The sequence below is a fragment of the Dendropsophus ebraccatus genome, chromosome 3, assembly GCF_027789765.1.
Source record: "Dendropsophus ebraccatus isolate aDenEbr1 chromosome 3, aDenEbr1.pat, whole genome shotgun sequence".
Lineage (NCBI taxonomy): Eukaryota > Metazoa > Chordata > Amphibia > Anura > Hylidae > Dendropsophus > Dendropsophus ebraccatus.
In genome coordinates, this window is record NC_091456.1 from 194271995 (window position 1) to 194289449 (window position 17455).

Here is a 17455-nt window from a genome sequence, read left to right on the forward strand (position 1 = left end):
TAAACAAGCATAACTTCAATTGGTGAGTGCCAGGATTTTCTCTTCTACTACGTCTGGGACGCCATCCCACCACGAGCACCACCACCACAGAAGTGCCGTCTCCTCTACGATACAAGATTCTTAGAGAAATACCACATCAGGTGCTAGCTTTTTAAGGTGGCGTAACACCATATTTCTCTTGTGAGGGGGGTTGGAGCCCCTTCATGTTCCAGGAAATGACCCGTACCATAATGGAATAGAAGACCGTGAGCAACCCTTTACCCTCCCAACCCCAATAATGTAAACAAGTACATATCAGTACAAAAATGGACATGGCCAAGAGTAAATTAAACATACGATACTCTTGGTTCCCTCTGGGCTTATGGACTTCTCTTTTTTTCCATGTGAAAAAAACTAACTTTACGTAACATCATAACAAGGACCTAGAACCTCATCCATCATGTAGAGCCCCCGAAAGACATAACTAAAAAAAAAAGGGGGGGGAGGGGAGGTAGGAAAATGTAATGTAAGGGGGGAAGAGGGAAAGGGAAGAATCACGGGGAATTGAAGAAGAGGAAGACCAGAACAACTGTAGATTAAAGATGTGGGGAGCAAGAGCTAGGGTAAGGAAAAATACTAAGGAAACTGCCCTTAAAGATGAGAACGTCGAGTAGTCTGATATATGTCTTATGTCTTTTTAACCGACCATGTGACATAAATGTCATCAACATAAATGACAGGCGAACGAACAAAGGCAACATGTGGATCAGTGTCTCAAAGAGATATCCAACCCCGTTAAGGGGACACGATTTCCGATGATAGATGCTTAATCTATAGCGGGACGGCTAACACCCTGTTTTAGGAAATCGACGATAAGTGGAAAGGGTTCCCCCTCGTACAGAGAAGACGAGCGCTTCCTAGCAGTTGAGGGCAAATTCCGACTTGGTGAATCGGCCAATGAGCGCGGTGATCCCTGTCCCAGGTAGTCCTTGAGGGAAACTGCTGATTCCTCAGAATTTGTGAATGTGGACGTAGAGCCGTCCTGGTGAAAAACTTTCAACTCCCAGGTATGCTGTGAAGGATGTACGGGCAGATGTTCAGGGGGCTCTCACGACGGACTCAGACGTGAATTTTCTGATGATTAACGAGATATACCTTGAGAAAGATTTTCCACATTCTGCACATTAAAATGGCTTTTGCCCTGTGTGAGTTTGTTGATGTTCATCTAGAACTGATTTCTGTGCAAAAGATTTTCCACATTCTGCACAACGAAATGGCTTCTCCCCTGTGTGAATTCTCCGATGTTGAAAAAGACTTGTCTGCCATGTAAAGCATTTCCCACATTCTGGGCATGAAAATGGCTTCTCTCCTGTGTGAACTCTTAGATGCTCAACAAGTTTTGATTTCCAAGGATAACATTTCCCACATTCTGGGCATGAAAATGGCTTCTCTCCTGTGTGAACTCTTAGATGCTTAACAAGTTTTGATTTTGAAGGATAACATTTCCCACATTCTGGGCATGAAAATGGCTTCTCTCCTGTGTGAACTCTTAGATGCTCAACAAGTTTTGATTTCCAAGGATAACATTTCCCACATTCTGGGCATGAAAATGGCTTCTCTCCTGTGTGAACTCTTAGATGATCAACAAGTTTTGATTTCCAACGATAACATTTCCCACATTCTGGGCATGAATGTGGTTTCTCCCCTGTGTGAATTTTTTGATGTATTACAAGATCTGATTTCCGAGTGAAACATTTCCCACATTCTTGGCATAAAAATGGCTTTTCTCCTGTATGAATTCTCTGATGTATAACAAGTTCAGATTTTAGATAAAAACATCTCCCACATTCTTGGCATGAATGTGGCTTCTCACCTGTGTGAGTTTTTTGATGGTAAACAAGATGTGATTTTGAACTAAAACATTTCCTACATTCTGGACATGAAAATGGCTTCTCCCCTGTATGAACTCTTTGATGTTGAAGAAGATTTGTTTTCAAAGAACAACATTTTCCACATTCGGCGCATACAAATGTTTTTTTTTTACTTTTATTTTGCTCAGTCTGTGACGGATCAGTAGATGGGACTTGTATAACAGGATGAGATGCCAGATCTTTGCTGTGAGGGGCTGGGGGTATATCTGGGGTAATAGAATGTTCTTCATATGTATCTTGTGTGATAGGATTCTCTGCTTTAAAATTTACAGCCATCAGGTGTCCCTCTGAGCCCCTGTTATAGTTATCTGCCAATAATAAAAAAAATTATTAATATAAAAATTATTCAGATTTATACGTGAGAATTGTACAGGTGTACTACCACAATATGTAGTATATCATCACAGATCAGTAACGCAGAGTTTGTCGCATGCCAGACTTTACGGAACGTATCAGATGAAATAGGAGTGATGGGAAGATGGGGAGAATTTTCTGATTACACCTTTCGGTCTCTTTATTGGTACGTCCTGCGTTTATTAGCTGGGGGGTGGCAGGTATTGTATGGTGATTGCAGTGCGCTGGCAAAACCAAACAAGAACGTGGTGACCTGTGTTACCGATACGGAGCTCTACTTCAAGGACAGGAGTGGAGTGAGAACAACACCTCTGTAGTCTGGATCTTTATGGGATGTTTAGCCTTAGAGGTCTATAGTGTGAAAGTCACAGTTACACAAAAACGATTATCGCCCGTACGTGGTTGATAACCGTCCGTTAACCGCTTAGTGTAATAGGAGATGTTAAAAGACCACAATCAGCCGACATGCACGTCTGCTGCTCGTCGCTCTGTGTAATAGCAGACCACCGCTGACTTCAATGGGCGGCCCAAACGATCTAAGGATCGCCCGGGCAGCCCCTCCCCAAGCTCCTGGGCACTTGCTTCCCTCTCATTATTGTGACGAGTAATACTGCCTTTAGTTTACATCAGGATTTTGACCCCATGTCATGCTTTTGAGTCCTGCACATAAGAAGTATACATCCGAGAAAATGCAAAATGCAATAAATCCAGCTAAAAAGGTTTCAGTTTTAGTAGTAGTAGTAGCGGGCCACTAAGACCGACTCCCATCACTCCAAATCTCTCTATTTTCTTCTCACATTCTATTCTTATCTCTCACTAAGTGTCCTTATACATGGGCCAACAAGCTCCCGATAACGCTGCTGATCACAAGGATCTGCGCTTATCTGTGGAGCCTTTACAAGGTTAAAATTCCAGGCAACTTAAAGGAGAAGTCTGGCGAAAATTTTTACTAAAGTATTTTATTGTCCCCCAAAAGTTATACAAATCCCCAATATACACTTATTACTGGAAATGCTTATAAAGTGCTTTTTTCCCTGCACTTACTACTGCATCAAAGCTTCACTTCCTGGATAACATGGTGATGCCACTTCCTGGATAACATTGTGATGTCACTTCCTGGATAAAAATGGTGATGTCACTTCCTGAATAACATGGTGATGTCACTTCCTGGATAACACGGTCATGTCACTTCCTGGATAACATGGTGATGTCACTTCCTGGATAACATGGTGATGTCACTTCCTGGATAACATGGAGATGTCCCAGTGCTGTGCGGGCTGTGGCTGCTGGAGAGGATGATGGCAGGGGGACACTGAGAGACACAGGGCACTGGAGGGACACTGAGCAACCCCCTGCCATCATCCTCTCCAGCAGCCACAGCCGCACAGCTCTGGGAGTCGGGTCGTGACATCACCATGTTATCCAGGAAGTGACATCACCATGTTATCCGGGATGTGACATCACCATGTTATCCAGGAAGTGACATCACCATGTTATCCAGGAAGTGACATCACCATGTTATCCAGGAAGTGACATCACCATGTTATCCAGGAAGTGACATCACCATGTTATCCAGGAAGTGACATCACCGTGTTATCCAGGAAGTGACATCACCATGTTATTCAGGAAGTGACATCACCATTTTTATCCAGGAAGTGACATCACAATGTTATCCAGGAAGTGGCATCACCATGTTATCCAGGAAGTGAAGCTTTGATGCAGTAGTAAGTGCAGGAAAAAAAGCACTTTATAAGCATTTCCCGTAATAAGTGTATATTGGGGATTTGTATAACTTTTGGGGGGCAATACAATACTTTAATAAAAATTTTCACCAGACTTCTTTAAATTCATGATCAGCTGCACATCCCCTTTAGACGGGGAGATCTGCGACCAACGACAATAAAAAAGATTAATTGAGCCAAAGAACAAAGGTTCATGGTCCATTTATCGGGAATGAGCTTGCCTAGGAGCGTTCATTTGTCTGATATTCGGCCCATGGTTGGAGCTCTTCTCCCTCTACTATGTTGATTTTGTGATTTTTTTTCAAAAATTTACAAAAGGTTTCCGTTTGCCGACATTCAAGTAAAATCTGATATAAAATCTGGAGGGAAACCAGTTTGTGTTCAATCAATTCTTTTTCGACACCCAAACCTCTAGCCTTTACCATGATGCTACACCCGGACTACGACTGATACAGCAGAACTATACAAATATACTTGATGCTCAAACTTCATGAAATACATTAAAATAATATTCATCTATCTACAACCAAGTGGTGGATCATCAGAATTACTGTCCATTACCTGTAGAAACTTTCTTCATACACTGCTCATGACTGCTGTCATCTGTCTCTTCTTCTTCTTTTACCATTATATCTGTAGCATTTAAACAGTTCAGATCCTTCCCTGCAGGAAATGGCTTCTCCCCTGTGTGAATTCTCCGATGTTGAAAAAGACTTGTCTGCCATGTAAAACGTATCCCACATTCTGGGCATGAATATGGTTTCTCCCCTGTGTGAATTCTCCGATGTTGAAAAAGACTTGTCTGCCATGTAAAACGTATCCCACATTCTGGGCATGAATATGGTTTCTCCCCTGTGTGAGTTTTTTGATGTATTAAAAGATCTGATTTCTGGGAGAAACATTTCCCACATTCTTGGCATAAAAATGGCTTTTCTCCTGTATGAATTCTCTGATGTGTAACAAGTTCAGATTTTTGATAAAAACATTTCCCACATTCTTGGCATGAATGTGGCTTCTCCCCTGTGTGAACTCTATGATTTTGAACAAGATTTGTTTTCAAAGAAAAACATTTTCCATGCTCGGCGCATGAAAATGGTTTCTCTTCTGTGGGATTTTTTTGACTTTTATTTTGCTCAGTCTGTGATGGATCAGTAGACAGGACTTGTATAGAAGGATGAGATGACAGATCTTTGCTGTGAGGGGCTGCGGGTATATCTGGGGTAATAGAATGTTCTTCATATGTATCTTGTGTGATAGGATCATCTGCTGTAAACTTTACAGCCATCAGGTGTCCCTCTGAGCCCCTGTTATAGTTATCTGCCAATAATAAAAAAAAATAATTAATATAAAAATTATTGAGATTTATACGTGAGAATTGTACAGGTGTACTACCACAATATGTAGTATATCATCACAGATCAGTAACGCAGAGTTTGTCGCATGCCGGACTTTACGAAACGTATCAGATTAAATAGGAGTGGTGGGAAGATGGGGAGAATTTTCTGGTTATTATACCTTTCTGTCTCTTTATTGGTACGTCCTGCGTTTATTACCTGGGGGGGCAGGTATCGTATGGTGATTGCAGCGCGCTGGCAAAACCAAACAAGCACGTGGTGACCCGATACGGAGCTCTACTTCAAGGACAGGAGTGGAATGCCGGGAATGAGAACAACGCCTCTGTAGTCTGGATCTTTATGGGATGTTTCACACTATAGACCTCTAAGGCTGAGGTCACAGTTACACATAAAACGATTATCGGCCATACGTGGCCGATAATCGCCCGTTAATCGCTTAGTGTAATAGGAGATGTTAAAACCGCTCGCTGCCAGCGTCATCACACGCAGTGGCAGCGAGCGGGTGAGTCCGTGAGTTGCCGCGGGGAGATGCAGGGGGGCTGCCTGGGTGATCACTAGATCGTCCGGGCAGCCCATAGGGGATAGTGGGGGTCTGCTACCGCCACTCCTATTCCGTGGAGCGGCGACAGCAGATCGCTGCTATCACAGTAATTTCTTTTTCAACATGCTTGAAAGACAAACCACTGCAACGATCATCCGACATGAACGATGTCGGCTGATCGTTGCCATCTATTCCACGCGATGATTATCGCCCATAACGACCGATAATCGTTGCGTGGAATAGGGCCTTAAATGGCAACTATTGCGTTTTTTTCCCCCTTAACTAACACACATTACAAAGTTATATAACTTTGTAAAGTATGTTAGTCACCTGCCTGGAGCCGTTCCGACCCCCCCCCCCCCCCGAACGACCCTCCCCGGAAGGAAAAAAAACACACTTACACATTTACTGTCAACCCCGTACTCTTATCCCGCCACCATTTTGTGACAGTGTCGTCACAAGCGGGGGGGCGGGCCTGGTCATCCTCTTCTACGCCGTCTTTCTTTATAATTGGCTGGAATGCATCACATGGCTTCCAGTTTGCTCAGCTCTGATTGGTTGAGTAATCTGGAAGCATGTGATGCGATCCAGCCAATGAAAAGGCTGCCGGTGTGCACGCGCATCGGTAGCATTTTCACTCTCATTCATGCCCTGGGACCCGGAAGTGAGGAAGAAGATGAAGATGCGGACGGGGTTGACGGGGATCGCGTCCAGCGGGATCTTTGAATGGCGATCGACTTAGGAGGGATGGTGAGTATAGGGTCTAAGTTTGTTAGTGTTTTTTTTTTTTTTTGCTGATGCCGAAGTTGTCCTGTAAGGATCGCCCGGGCAGCCCCTCCTGCAGCTCCCCGCTTGATGTCTGTGTGTTATAATAGTACAGGCAGGGAATGGGGGAAAGAGGGAGAAGAGAACGCCGAGCTGACAAGTTGGCACTTGCTTCCCCCTCATTATCGTGACGTGTAATACTGCCTTTAGTTTACATTAGGATTTCGACCCCATATCATGGTCTTTCACGCTTTTGAGTCCTGCACAAAAGAAGTATACAGTACGTCCGGGAAACAGACAGAACGGAAATGCTAAATGCTGAAAATGCAAAAAATCCAGCTGGAAGGCTTCAGTTTTAGTAGTAGTAGTAGTAGCGGGCCACTAAGACTGACTCCTATCACTCCAAATCTCTCTATTCTCTTCTCACATTCTATTCTTATCCCTCACTAAGGTCCCTTATACATGGACCAATAGGCTCCCGATAACGCTGCTGATCACAAGGATCTGCGCTTATCTGTGGAGCCTTTACAAGGTTAAAATTCCAGGCAACTTCAATTCATGATCAGCTGCACATCCTGGGGAGACCAATGACAATAAAAAGCTAAAGAACAAAGGTTCATTTGAACAAAGCGTTCATTTGTCTGATATTCGGCCCATGGTAGGAGCTCTTCTTAACTATCTTGATTTTCACAAATGAGCAGGAATGTGATTTTTCCAAATATCACAAAAAGTTTCCATTTGCCGACATTCAAGTAAAATCTGATATAAAATCTGGACGAAAACCAGTTTGTGTTCTATCAATTCTTTTTCAACACTTACCATGACGTCACACCCGGACTACGACTGATACGGCAGAACTATACAAATATACTTGATGCTCAAATTTCATGAAATACATTAAAATAATATTCATCTATCTACAACCAAGTGGTGGATCATAAGAATTACTGTCCATTACCTGTAGAAATGTTCTTCATATTCTGCTCATCAATGCTGTCATCTGTCTCTTCTTCTTTTACCATTATATCTTTAGCATTTAAACAGTTAAGATCCTTCCCTGTAGTGATGTCCTCCTTATACTGCTCATCACTGCTGCCATCTGTCTCTTCTTCTTCTGATGTTCTGTCTGTATCATTAATATAGTTCAAATTCTTTCCTGTAGTGATGTCCTCCTTATACTGCTCATCACTACTCACATCTGTCTCTGGAGAATTAATATTGTTCCCATCTTCCCCCTGATTCATAAGATGTGAGAGAAATATTGTAAAAGTCATCAGACAGGAGGAGAAGTCAGGTGGGATGTACAGATCATAGGGAACATCTCCATCTACCTGATCCTGTGGGAGAAGAGGACAGGGACATCTCTCTGGTGCTGTTCTCTTACTGGATCTGACTGGAGGGAACACATACAGAGACTGAATTCATTCTTTCCATCCAGATAATACAGAGAGGAGGTGTGTATATAGTCCTGTCTATTACCTGCTGATGGGAGGGGCTGCTGATCCTCCAGCATCACATCCTTGTACTGATCCTTGTGTCCTTCTACATACTCCCACTCCTCCATGGAGAAATAGACCGCCACGTCCTGACACCTTATAGGAACCTGACACACACAATGATCACACAGTCATCCCCCCCACCCCTCCAGTGGTGTTACTGTATAATGTCCCAGCATTCCCAGCAGCCACAGTCTCACCTCTCCACTCAGCAGCTCCACCATCTTGTTGGTGACTTCTAGGATCTTCTCTTCCTCCATTTCCTCATGTATCAGGGGCCCCGGGATTGGGCTCAGGGTTCTTCCCCATCCTTCACACCCAGGGGCCCCACAGCGCCCACTAGAGGACTTCTTCACTACTGTGTAATCCTGTGTATGGAGAGACACATTACTATCACTCCATCCATTCCCAGAATCCCTCACCTCTCCAGTCCTATCCATCTGTTATTCCATAGATAAGAATGATGTCATGATGACATCACTCCCCGAATCCCTCACCTCCCCAGTCCTATCCATCTGTTATTCCATAGATAAGAATGATGTCATGATGACATCACTCCCAGAATCCCTCACCTCTCCAGTCCTATCCATCTGTTATTCCATAGATAAGAATGATGTCATGATGACATCACTCCCAGAATCCCTCACCTCCCCAGTCCTATCCATCTGTTATTCCATAGATAAGAATGATGTCATGATGACATCACTCCCAGAATCCCTCACCTCTCCAGTCAGCAGCTCCATCATCTTGTTGGTGAGTTGTAGGATCTTCCGCTCATTGAATCTTTCTCCCCTCCGGCCATTTCCATCTGTTATTAGAGGAATAAGATGGATGTTATGTGGTTGATGACAATGACAGATCACTAGATTGCAGAATCAGGCTTCACCTTTACCAGTTGTCTTTCCTGGGTCCTAAAAATGGCAAATACTACTCTGATACTCCCAGGACTTATTTTAGGGCAGAATAGTGGAACCAATCATCAGCCTCACAGAAAAGTAATACAAGCGCCCACCGAATGTCAGGAGCAAATAGCAACTCACCATTAGTCATTAGCTGATAATAAAGTAATCCTGCTGGGAGTTGTAGTCCTGTCTGATGGCTCAGATATAGTGAAAACAGCAAACGCAGAACAAGGGTGGGTTCAGACGACGGAATACGTGCGGATAAATTCTGGCGGATTTGATCTAAGGAATGGGGGGGGGTATTGGTTTGCCAGACGTCAGGAAATATTTCGTGGCCACCCAACTGTCACACGTAGTAGACTGGTGTAGAAATAGCAGCAAGAAACCTTAGGTGGCCGTCGAGCAATCTTTTGTCGGAGCGCCACTGCGACAGATTGCATGGGTAGCAAGAGGGCATTTCAGCGATATTAAATACCCCCCCACTATAGGCCCAGGGCTGACAGCATGCTCAGATATGGTGATTAGACAACATCACATACCGCTTACATCAAAACTGACACCTGTATTGGGACACCCAGACTGAGAAGGTATTTCGAGACTGGATAGCAACAACCCGGCCAGCACTTTTTGTCAGACAAAACCTGGCTTTCATCAGACTCCCTCACAGACATGACAGACCCCTGTACCTTAGAACCTTGGAGGGGGCCTAGCTACGACATTATTTAATGTCATTGCCCTCTTCTTCGCTATACTGTAATCCACTCACCGACTTTGAGCAACTGTGTGCAGCCACAGAACCGCTTCGACATACCCTCTCTCTCACGTACCGACTACTACTGAATACACCCACAGAGCCCCCTCCCGCCTTTATCTTAAAATGGGAAGCCGATTTGGGATTTTCTCTTACAGACGCCCAGAGATCTAGAATCTTCTATCTGATGCATAAGTCCTCCATCAGTTCCAAATTTCAAGAAGCTAGTTACAAACTCCTCTCGAGTTGGTATAGAGTCCCATCCAAACTTCACGAGCTCATACCCCAAGTCGACCCCACTTGTTGGAGATGCGAGCAAGGAGAGAGTACGTTCCCGCATCTGTTGTGGGAGTGTCCGTCACTTAGATAATTCTGGCAGAGGTCACAGGGGAACCAAAAAGGTCACTGGTCTTACGGTACAGATGGATCCGGCCTTGTTCATCCTCTATCACTCAAGAAGCATACAGACACTATTAACTCAGCTTCCTAGTAATGGCGGCCAGGTCGTGTATTCCATTATGTTGGAAACAACGTTCTCCCCCAGCTCTCTCCTTGTGGGTCTCCAAAGTGAACAATCTGATGCAGATGGAAGACCTTACATCTACCTTGCACTCCAAAAACAAAAAAATTATACTATCTGGTCTGCCTGGACAAGGTTTTAGTAAACAGACGCCTATAGAGACTGAGATCCAATAACCCAACACCCTGAAGGACTGATCCTACATACCCATATGGGACAAGCACTGAGGTTGGTGACACTAAAGGTTCATGTCACTCTACCTCCCCCTTCTTATAACCCCCACCCTCCCCTGTATCCCCCACCTTATTATCGCTTTCTTCTCCCTTTTTCTCTGTTTATTTTACTTGTATTTTCTTACTACGAAAAGGTGAAAATGCTGGACAGTGCTGGTGCCCCCACCCGGGTGCCATTTCTCCGACAGTTATGGACATTCTATTTACATTTGATACTGTTAGCATTTACCCATTCTTGTGAATGTTGAAAGTTCTATATGTAAAATGGATCTCATGCGCAACTGTGGTGGGTGCCCACTATGATCTGTCCATTTTGCTGTGATAAAAAAAGAATAAAAAAAAAAAATTCCAACGGATTCCGTAGTGTGAACCCGTCCCAAGACAACAGAGACTGAAAGAGACGTCTGACTATAACAAGACCAAAAACTCAGCAAACAGAACAGAGCAATACATCAGAAGAAGCAACTGCTCCGACCAACCTGAGAGCGACTGCACAGGGTCCTCCGGCATCACATCCTTGTACTGATCCTTGTGTCCTTCTACATACTCCCACTCCTCCATGGAGAAATAGACCGCCACGTCCTGACACCTTATAGGAACCTGACACACACAATGATCACACAGTCATCCCCCCCACCCCTCCAGTGGTGTTACTGTATAATGTCCCAGCATTCCCAGCAGCCACAGTCTCACCTCTCCACTCAGCAGCTCCACCATCTTGTTGGTGACTTCTAGGATCTTCTCTTCCTCCATTTCCTCATGTATCAGGGGCCCCGGGATTGGGCTCAGGGTTCTTCCCCATCCTTCACACCCAGGGGCCCCACAGCGCCCACTAGAGGACTTCTTCACTACTGTGTAATCCTGTATATGGAGAGACACATTACTATCACTCCACCCATTCCCAGAATCCCTCACCTCTCCAGTCCTATCCATCTGTTATTCCATAGATAAGAATGATGTCATAATGACATCACTCCCAGAATCCCTCACCTCTCCAGTCCTATCCATCTGTTATTCCATAGATAAGAATGATGTCATGATGACATCACTCCCAGAATCCCTCACCTCCCCAGTCCTATCCATCTGTTATTCCATAGATAAGAATGATGTCATGATGACATCACTCCCAGAATCCCTCACCTCTCCAGTCCTATCCATCTGTTATTCCATAGATAAGAATGAGGTCATGATGACATCACTCCCAGAATCCCTTACCTCTCCAGTCCTATCCATCTGTTATTCCATAGATAAGAATGATGTCATGATGACATCACTCCCAGAATCCCTCACCTCTCCAGTCCTATCCATCTGTTATTCCATAGATAAGAATGATGTCATGATGACATCACTCCCAGAATCCCTCACCTCCCCAGTAAGCAGGAAGAGTATGTGTAGGGTGAGGGTTATTATCCTCTCGGCCATCTTGTCTCTGTCTCTCTCCATGGTTGATGGGTCGGTCTCTTATATAGAAGATATCAGCAGAGGATCCTGGAGGGGAAGAGGAGGAGACAATGTCATATATCAGGGGTCTCCAGTATAATATAACTTTATTGATCTGGCACAGTGAACAGTCACATGATGTCCCAGGAAAGAGAGAAGAAAACATGATATCATCCAGATGAGAGGAGAGAAGAGGAAACAGCACAGATCGGCCTCCTGGGATCAGCAACGACACAAGGAACAACAACACCTCATACCTAATACCGCCCAGTCCTGAAGGATATATGCTAGGTCGAGACTAGGGGCGTGTACTTACAGGCCCTGCCATGATGTCACAGTCATGTGATCAGTCACATGGAGGAGGAGGAGTCACATGATCAGGGGCTGCTGCTCAGTGTATGCAGGACTCTGCTGTGCTGGATGAGCTGAAGTGATGTGTATGCAGCAGAGCTGTGTGTGTGTGTGTGTGTGTGATGTGTGTGGAGCAGAGCTGTGTATGTGTGTGGAGCAGAGCTGTGTGTGTGTGTGTGATGTGTATGCAGCAGAGCTGTCTGTGTGTGATGTGTGTGGAGCAGAGCTGTGTATGTGTGCGGAGCAGAGCTGTGTGTGCGTGCGTGTGTGATGTGTGTGGAGCAGAGCTGTCTGTGTTTGATGTGTGTGGAGCAGAGCTGTGTATAGGTGATAGTAGTTGTCAGTTATATCCACAACTATATTAACCCCTTAAGGTCAAAGCCTATTTTCGTTTTTGCGTTTTTGCTTATTCCATTTTAAGTTTAAAAGTCCATAGCGCTTGCATTTTTTCACCTAGAGACGTATATGAGCGCTTATTTTTTCCGAAACCAATTGTACTTTGCAATGACAGGCATTATTTTTCCATAACATATGCTGCGAAACCGGAAAAAAATCATTTGCGCTGTCAAATTGAAAACAAAACGAATTTGTTTTGATTTCGGGGAGTTTTGCATTTACGCCGTCCGTCCTATGGTAAAACTGACTTGTTATGCATGTTCCTCAAGTCGTTACGATTACTATGATATATAACATGTATAACTTATATTGTATCTGATGGCCTGTAAAAAATTCAAACCATTGTTAACAAATATACGTTCCTTAAAATCGCTCCATTCCCCGGCTTATAGCGCTTTTATCCTTGGGTCTATGGGGCTGTGTGAGGTGTCAGTTTTTGCGCCATGATGTGTTCTTTCTATCGGTACCTTGATTGCGCATATACGACTTTTTGATCGTTTTTTATTACATTTTTTCTGGATTTCATGCGACCAAAAATGCGCAATTTTGCACTTTGGAATTTTTTTGCGCTGACGCCGTTTACCGTGCGAGATCGGGAATGTGATTAATTAATAGTTCGGGCGATTACGCGCGCGGCGATACTAAATATGTTTATTTATTTATTAATTTATATTTATAAAATGGGAAAAGGGGGGTGATTTGGACTTTTATTAGGGGAGGGGATTTTTTATTAATAAAAACACTTTTTTACTTTTTTTTTTTACTGTAACTAGAAGCCCCCCTGGGGGACTTGTATATACATAGCACTGATCTCTCATAGAGATCAATGCTGTGTATATACACAGCAAAGATCGATTAGATCGGTCATAGATTACTATGGCCTGCTGCAGGCCATAGCAATCTATTGCCGAGCTGGGATCAGCGTCATTCCGACGCTGAGGCCCGGCACGGGCAGAAGAACGGATCTCCCGTGGGAGATCCGTCCCACTAGACACCAGGGACGTAAGGTCTGAAGCCTCTAAGTGCAGCTGTCAGGTTTGACAGCTGCACTTAGAGGCTTAATTAGCCGGCGCGGCAACGGGACCCGCGCCGGCTAATAGAGGCACTGCCCGACTGCACGTGTCAGCGTCGGCGGGACCCCGCTCTGAACACCCTGAGCGGCACCATGACGTATCAGATACGTCATGGGTCGCTAAGGGATTAAAGTCCTTTTTAAGACTAGAAAAAGAAAAAAAAAAACAATCATCTGCCAGTGTTATCCAGTCTCACCAGTGGCATAGAGCGGCGTCTTGGGCTGTATACGCTGCTGTATACTGTGCTAAGTGGCGTAATTCAGGGAGCTGGAAGTATTATGGTGTGTTTACACAGAGAGATTTATCTGACAGATTTTTGAAGCCAGAGCAAGGACTAGACTATAAACAGAGAACAGGTCATAAAAGATTGTATAAGTGACTGGCAGAGTGCGAGCAGCGCGGGTCACACACACAGCTCTATGCAAAGTCTCTGTACTAACGTCTCTGTATGTGTGTGTGTGTGTGTGGGGGGGGGGGGTGGCAGGTACCCCAGTCCGACACTGTGCACGTCTGTGTTATACACAAAAGAATGATGGCTGACCACAGGGAGATCAACATCAGGTTTCTTAGAGTCAGTGAATCTCAGAACAATGCCCCATGGGAAATCAAATGTGCAAAATACTGCGGAGAAGTAGCTGTAGCTGAGCTGTATGTGTGTAATATACAGTCATGGCCAAAAGTTTTGAGAATGATACAAATATTAATTTTTACAAAGTCTACTGCTTCAGTTTTTAAAATGGCAATTTGCATATATTCCAGAATGTTATACAGAGTGATCAGCTTAACAGCAATTACTTACAAAGTCAATATTTGCCTAGAAAATGAACTTTATCCCTCAAAACACATTTCAACATCATTGCAGCCTTAAAAGGACCAGCTAACATTGTTTCATTGATTGCTCCATTAATACAGGTGTGGGTGTTGATGAGGACAGGGCTGAAGATGAATCTGTCATGATTAAGTAAGAATGACACCAGTGGACACTTTAAAAGGAGGCTGGTGCTTGGCATCATTGTTTCTCTTCTGTTAACTATGGTTATCTCTAAAGAAACACGTGCAGTAATCATTGCACTGCACAAAAATGACCTAACAGGGAAGAGTATCGCAGCTAGAAAGATTGAACCTCAGTCAACAATCTATCACATCATCAAAAACTTCAAGGAGAGAGGTTCCATTGTTGCCAAAAAGGTTCCAGGGCGCCCAAGAAAGACCAGGAAGTGCCAGGACCGTCTCTTATAAGTGTTTCAGCTGCGGGATGGGGCTACCAGCAGTGCAGAACTTGCTCAGGAATGGCAGCAGGCAGGTGTGAGGGCATCTGCACTGTGCACTGTGAGGCGGAGACTCTTGGAGCAAGGCCTGGTCTCAAGGAGGGCAGCAAAAAAGCCACTTCTCTCCAGAAAAAACATCAGGGACAGACTGATATTCTGCAAAAGGTCCAGGGAGTGGACTGCTGAGGACTGGGGGAAAGTCATTTTCTCTGATGAATCCCCTTTCCGATTGTTTGGGACATCTGGAAAACAGCTTATTGGGAGAAGACGAGGTGAGCGCTACCACCAGTCTTGTCTCATGCCAACTGTAATGGCATCCTGAAACCATTCATGTGTGGGGTTGCTTCTCAGCCAAGGAATTTAGCTTTCTCACAGTCTTGCCTAAAAACAGCCATGAATAAAGAATGGGACCAGAATGTCTTCCAAGAGCAACTTCTCCCAACCGTCCTAGAGCAGTTTGGCCATCAACAATGCCTTTTCCAGCATAATGGAGCACCTCGCCATAAAGCAAAGGTGATAACTAAATAGCTCAGGGTACAAAACAGAGATTTTGGGTCCATGGCCTAAAAACTTCCCAGATCTTAATCCCATTGAGAACTTGTGGTCAATCATCAAGAGACGGGTGGACAAACAAAAACCAACAAATTCTGACAAAATGCAAGCATTGATTGGGCAAGAATGGACTGCTATCAGTCAGGATTTGGTCCAGAAGTTGATTGAGAGCAGCCGGGGAGAATTGCAGAGGTCCTGAAGAAGAAGGGACAACACTGCAAATATTGACTTGCTGCATTAACTCATTCTAACTGTCAGTATAAGTTTCTGTTACTCATAATATGATTGCAATTATATTTCTGTATGTGATAAAAACATCTGACAAATACACATAAAAACCAGAGGGCGGCAGATCATGTGAAAATATAATATTTGTGTCATTCTCAAAACTTTTGGCCATGACTGTAGTGACTAGTACAGGGGGAGACATCAGTGTAGTGACTGGTACAGAAGGAGGAGACATCAGTGTAGTGACTGGTACAGGAGGAGGAGACATCAGTGTAGTGACTGGTACAGGAGGAGGAGACATCAGTGTAGTGACTGGTACAGGAGGAGGAGACATCAGTGTAGTGACTGGTACAGGAGGAGGAGGAGACATCTGTGTAGTGACTGGTATAGGAGGAGGAGACATCATCAGTGTAGTGACTGGTACAGGAGGAGGAAACATCAGTGTAGTGACTGCTACATGAGGAGAAGATATCAGTGTAGTGACTGGTACAGGGGGAGACATCAGTGTAGTGACTGGTACAGGAGGAGGAGATATCAGTGTAGTGACTGGTACAGGAGGAGGAGACATCAGTGTAGTGACTGGTACAGGAGGAGCAGACATCAGTGTAGTGACTGGTACAGGAGGAGATATCAGTGTAGTGACTGGTGCAGGAGGAGACATCAGTGTAGTGACTGGTACAGGAGGAGACATCAGTGTAGTGACTGGTATAGGGGGAGGAGACATCAGTGTAGTGACTGGTACAGGAGGAGGCATCAGTGTAGTGACTGGTACAGGAGGAGACATCAGTGTAGTGACTGGTATAGGGGGAGGAGACATCAGTGTAGTGACTGGTACAGGGGTAGACATCAGTGTAGTGACTGGTACAGGGGGAGACATCAGTGTAGTGACTGGTACAGGAGGAGACATCAGTGTAGTGACTGGTACAGGGGGAGACATCAGTGTAGTGACTGGTACAGGAGGAGACATCAGTGTAGTGACTGGTACAGGGGGAGACATCAGTGTAGTGGCTGGTACAGGAGGAGGAGACATCAGTGTAGTGACTGGTACAGGGGGAGACATCAGTGTAGTGACTGGTACAGAAAAAGGAGACATCAGTGTAGTGACTGGTACAGGAGGAAGAGACATCAGTGTAGTGACTGGTACAGGAGGAGGAGACATCAGTGTAGTGACTGGTACAGGAGGAGGAGACATCAGTGTAGTGACTGGTACAGGAGGAGGAGACATCAGTGTAGTGACTGGTACAGTGGGAGGAGACATCAGTGTAGTGACTGGTACAGGAGGAGGAGACATCAGTGTAGTGACTGGTATAGGAGTAGGAGACATCATCAGTGTAGTGACTGGTACAGGAGGAGGAAACATCAGTGTAGTGACTGGTACATGAGGAGAAGATATCAGTGTAGTGACTGGTACAGGGGGAGACATCAGTGTAGTGACTGGTACAGGAGGAGGAGATATCAGTGTAGTGACTGGTACAGGAGGAGGAGACATCAGTGAAGTGACTGGTACAGGAGGAGGAGACATCAGTGTAGTGACTGGTACAGGAGGAGCAGACATCAGTGTAGTGACTGGTACAGGAG

The 17455-nt window shown here is 44.7% G+C and overlaps 1 protein-coding gene across 1 annotated transcript in view; it reads right to left on the reverse strand.

The window, feature by feature from the left end:
* The window catches only part of LOC138786730 (zinc finger protein 345-like), a 24724-nt gene continuing 7269 nt past the window's right edge, over positions 1 to 17455 (reverse strand). Inside the window, exons 2-4 of the mRNA XM_069963740.1 lie at positions 7626 to 7902; positions 4568 to 5323; positions 1 to 2218 (exon numbers count right to left, since the gene is read on the reverse strand). Of these exons, the coding sequence (XP_069819841.1) occupies positions 1164 to 2218; positions 4568 to 5323; positions 7626 to 7689 (1875 nt within the window). The 5' untranslated portion in view covers positions 7690 to 7902 and the 3' untranslated portion in view covers positions 1 to 1163. The remainder of the gene's footprint in view (positions 2219 to 4567; positions 5324 to 7625; positions 7903 to 17455) is intronic.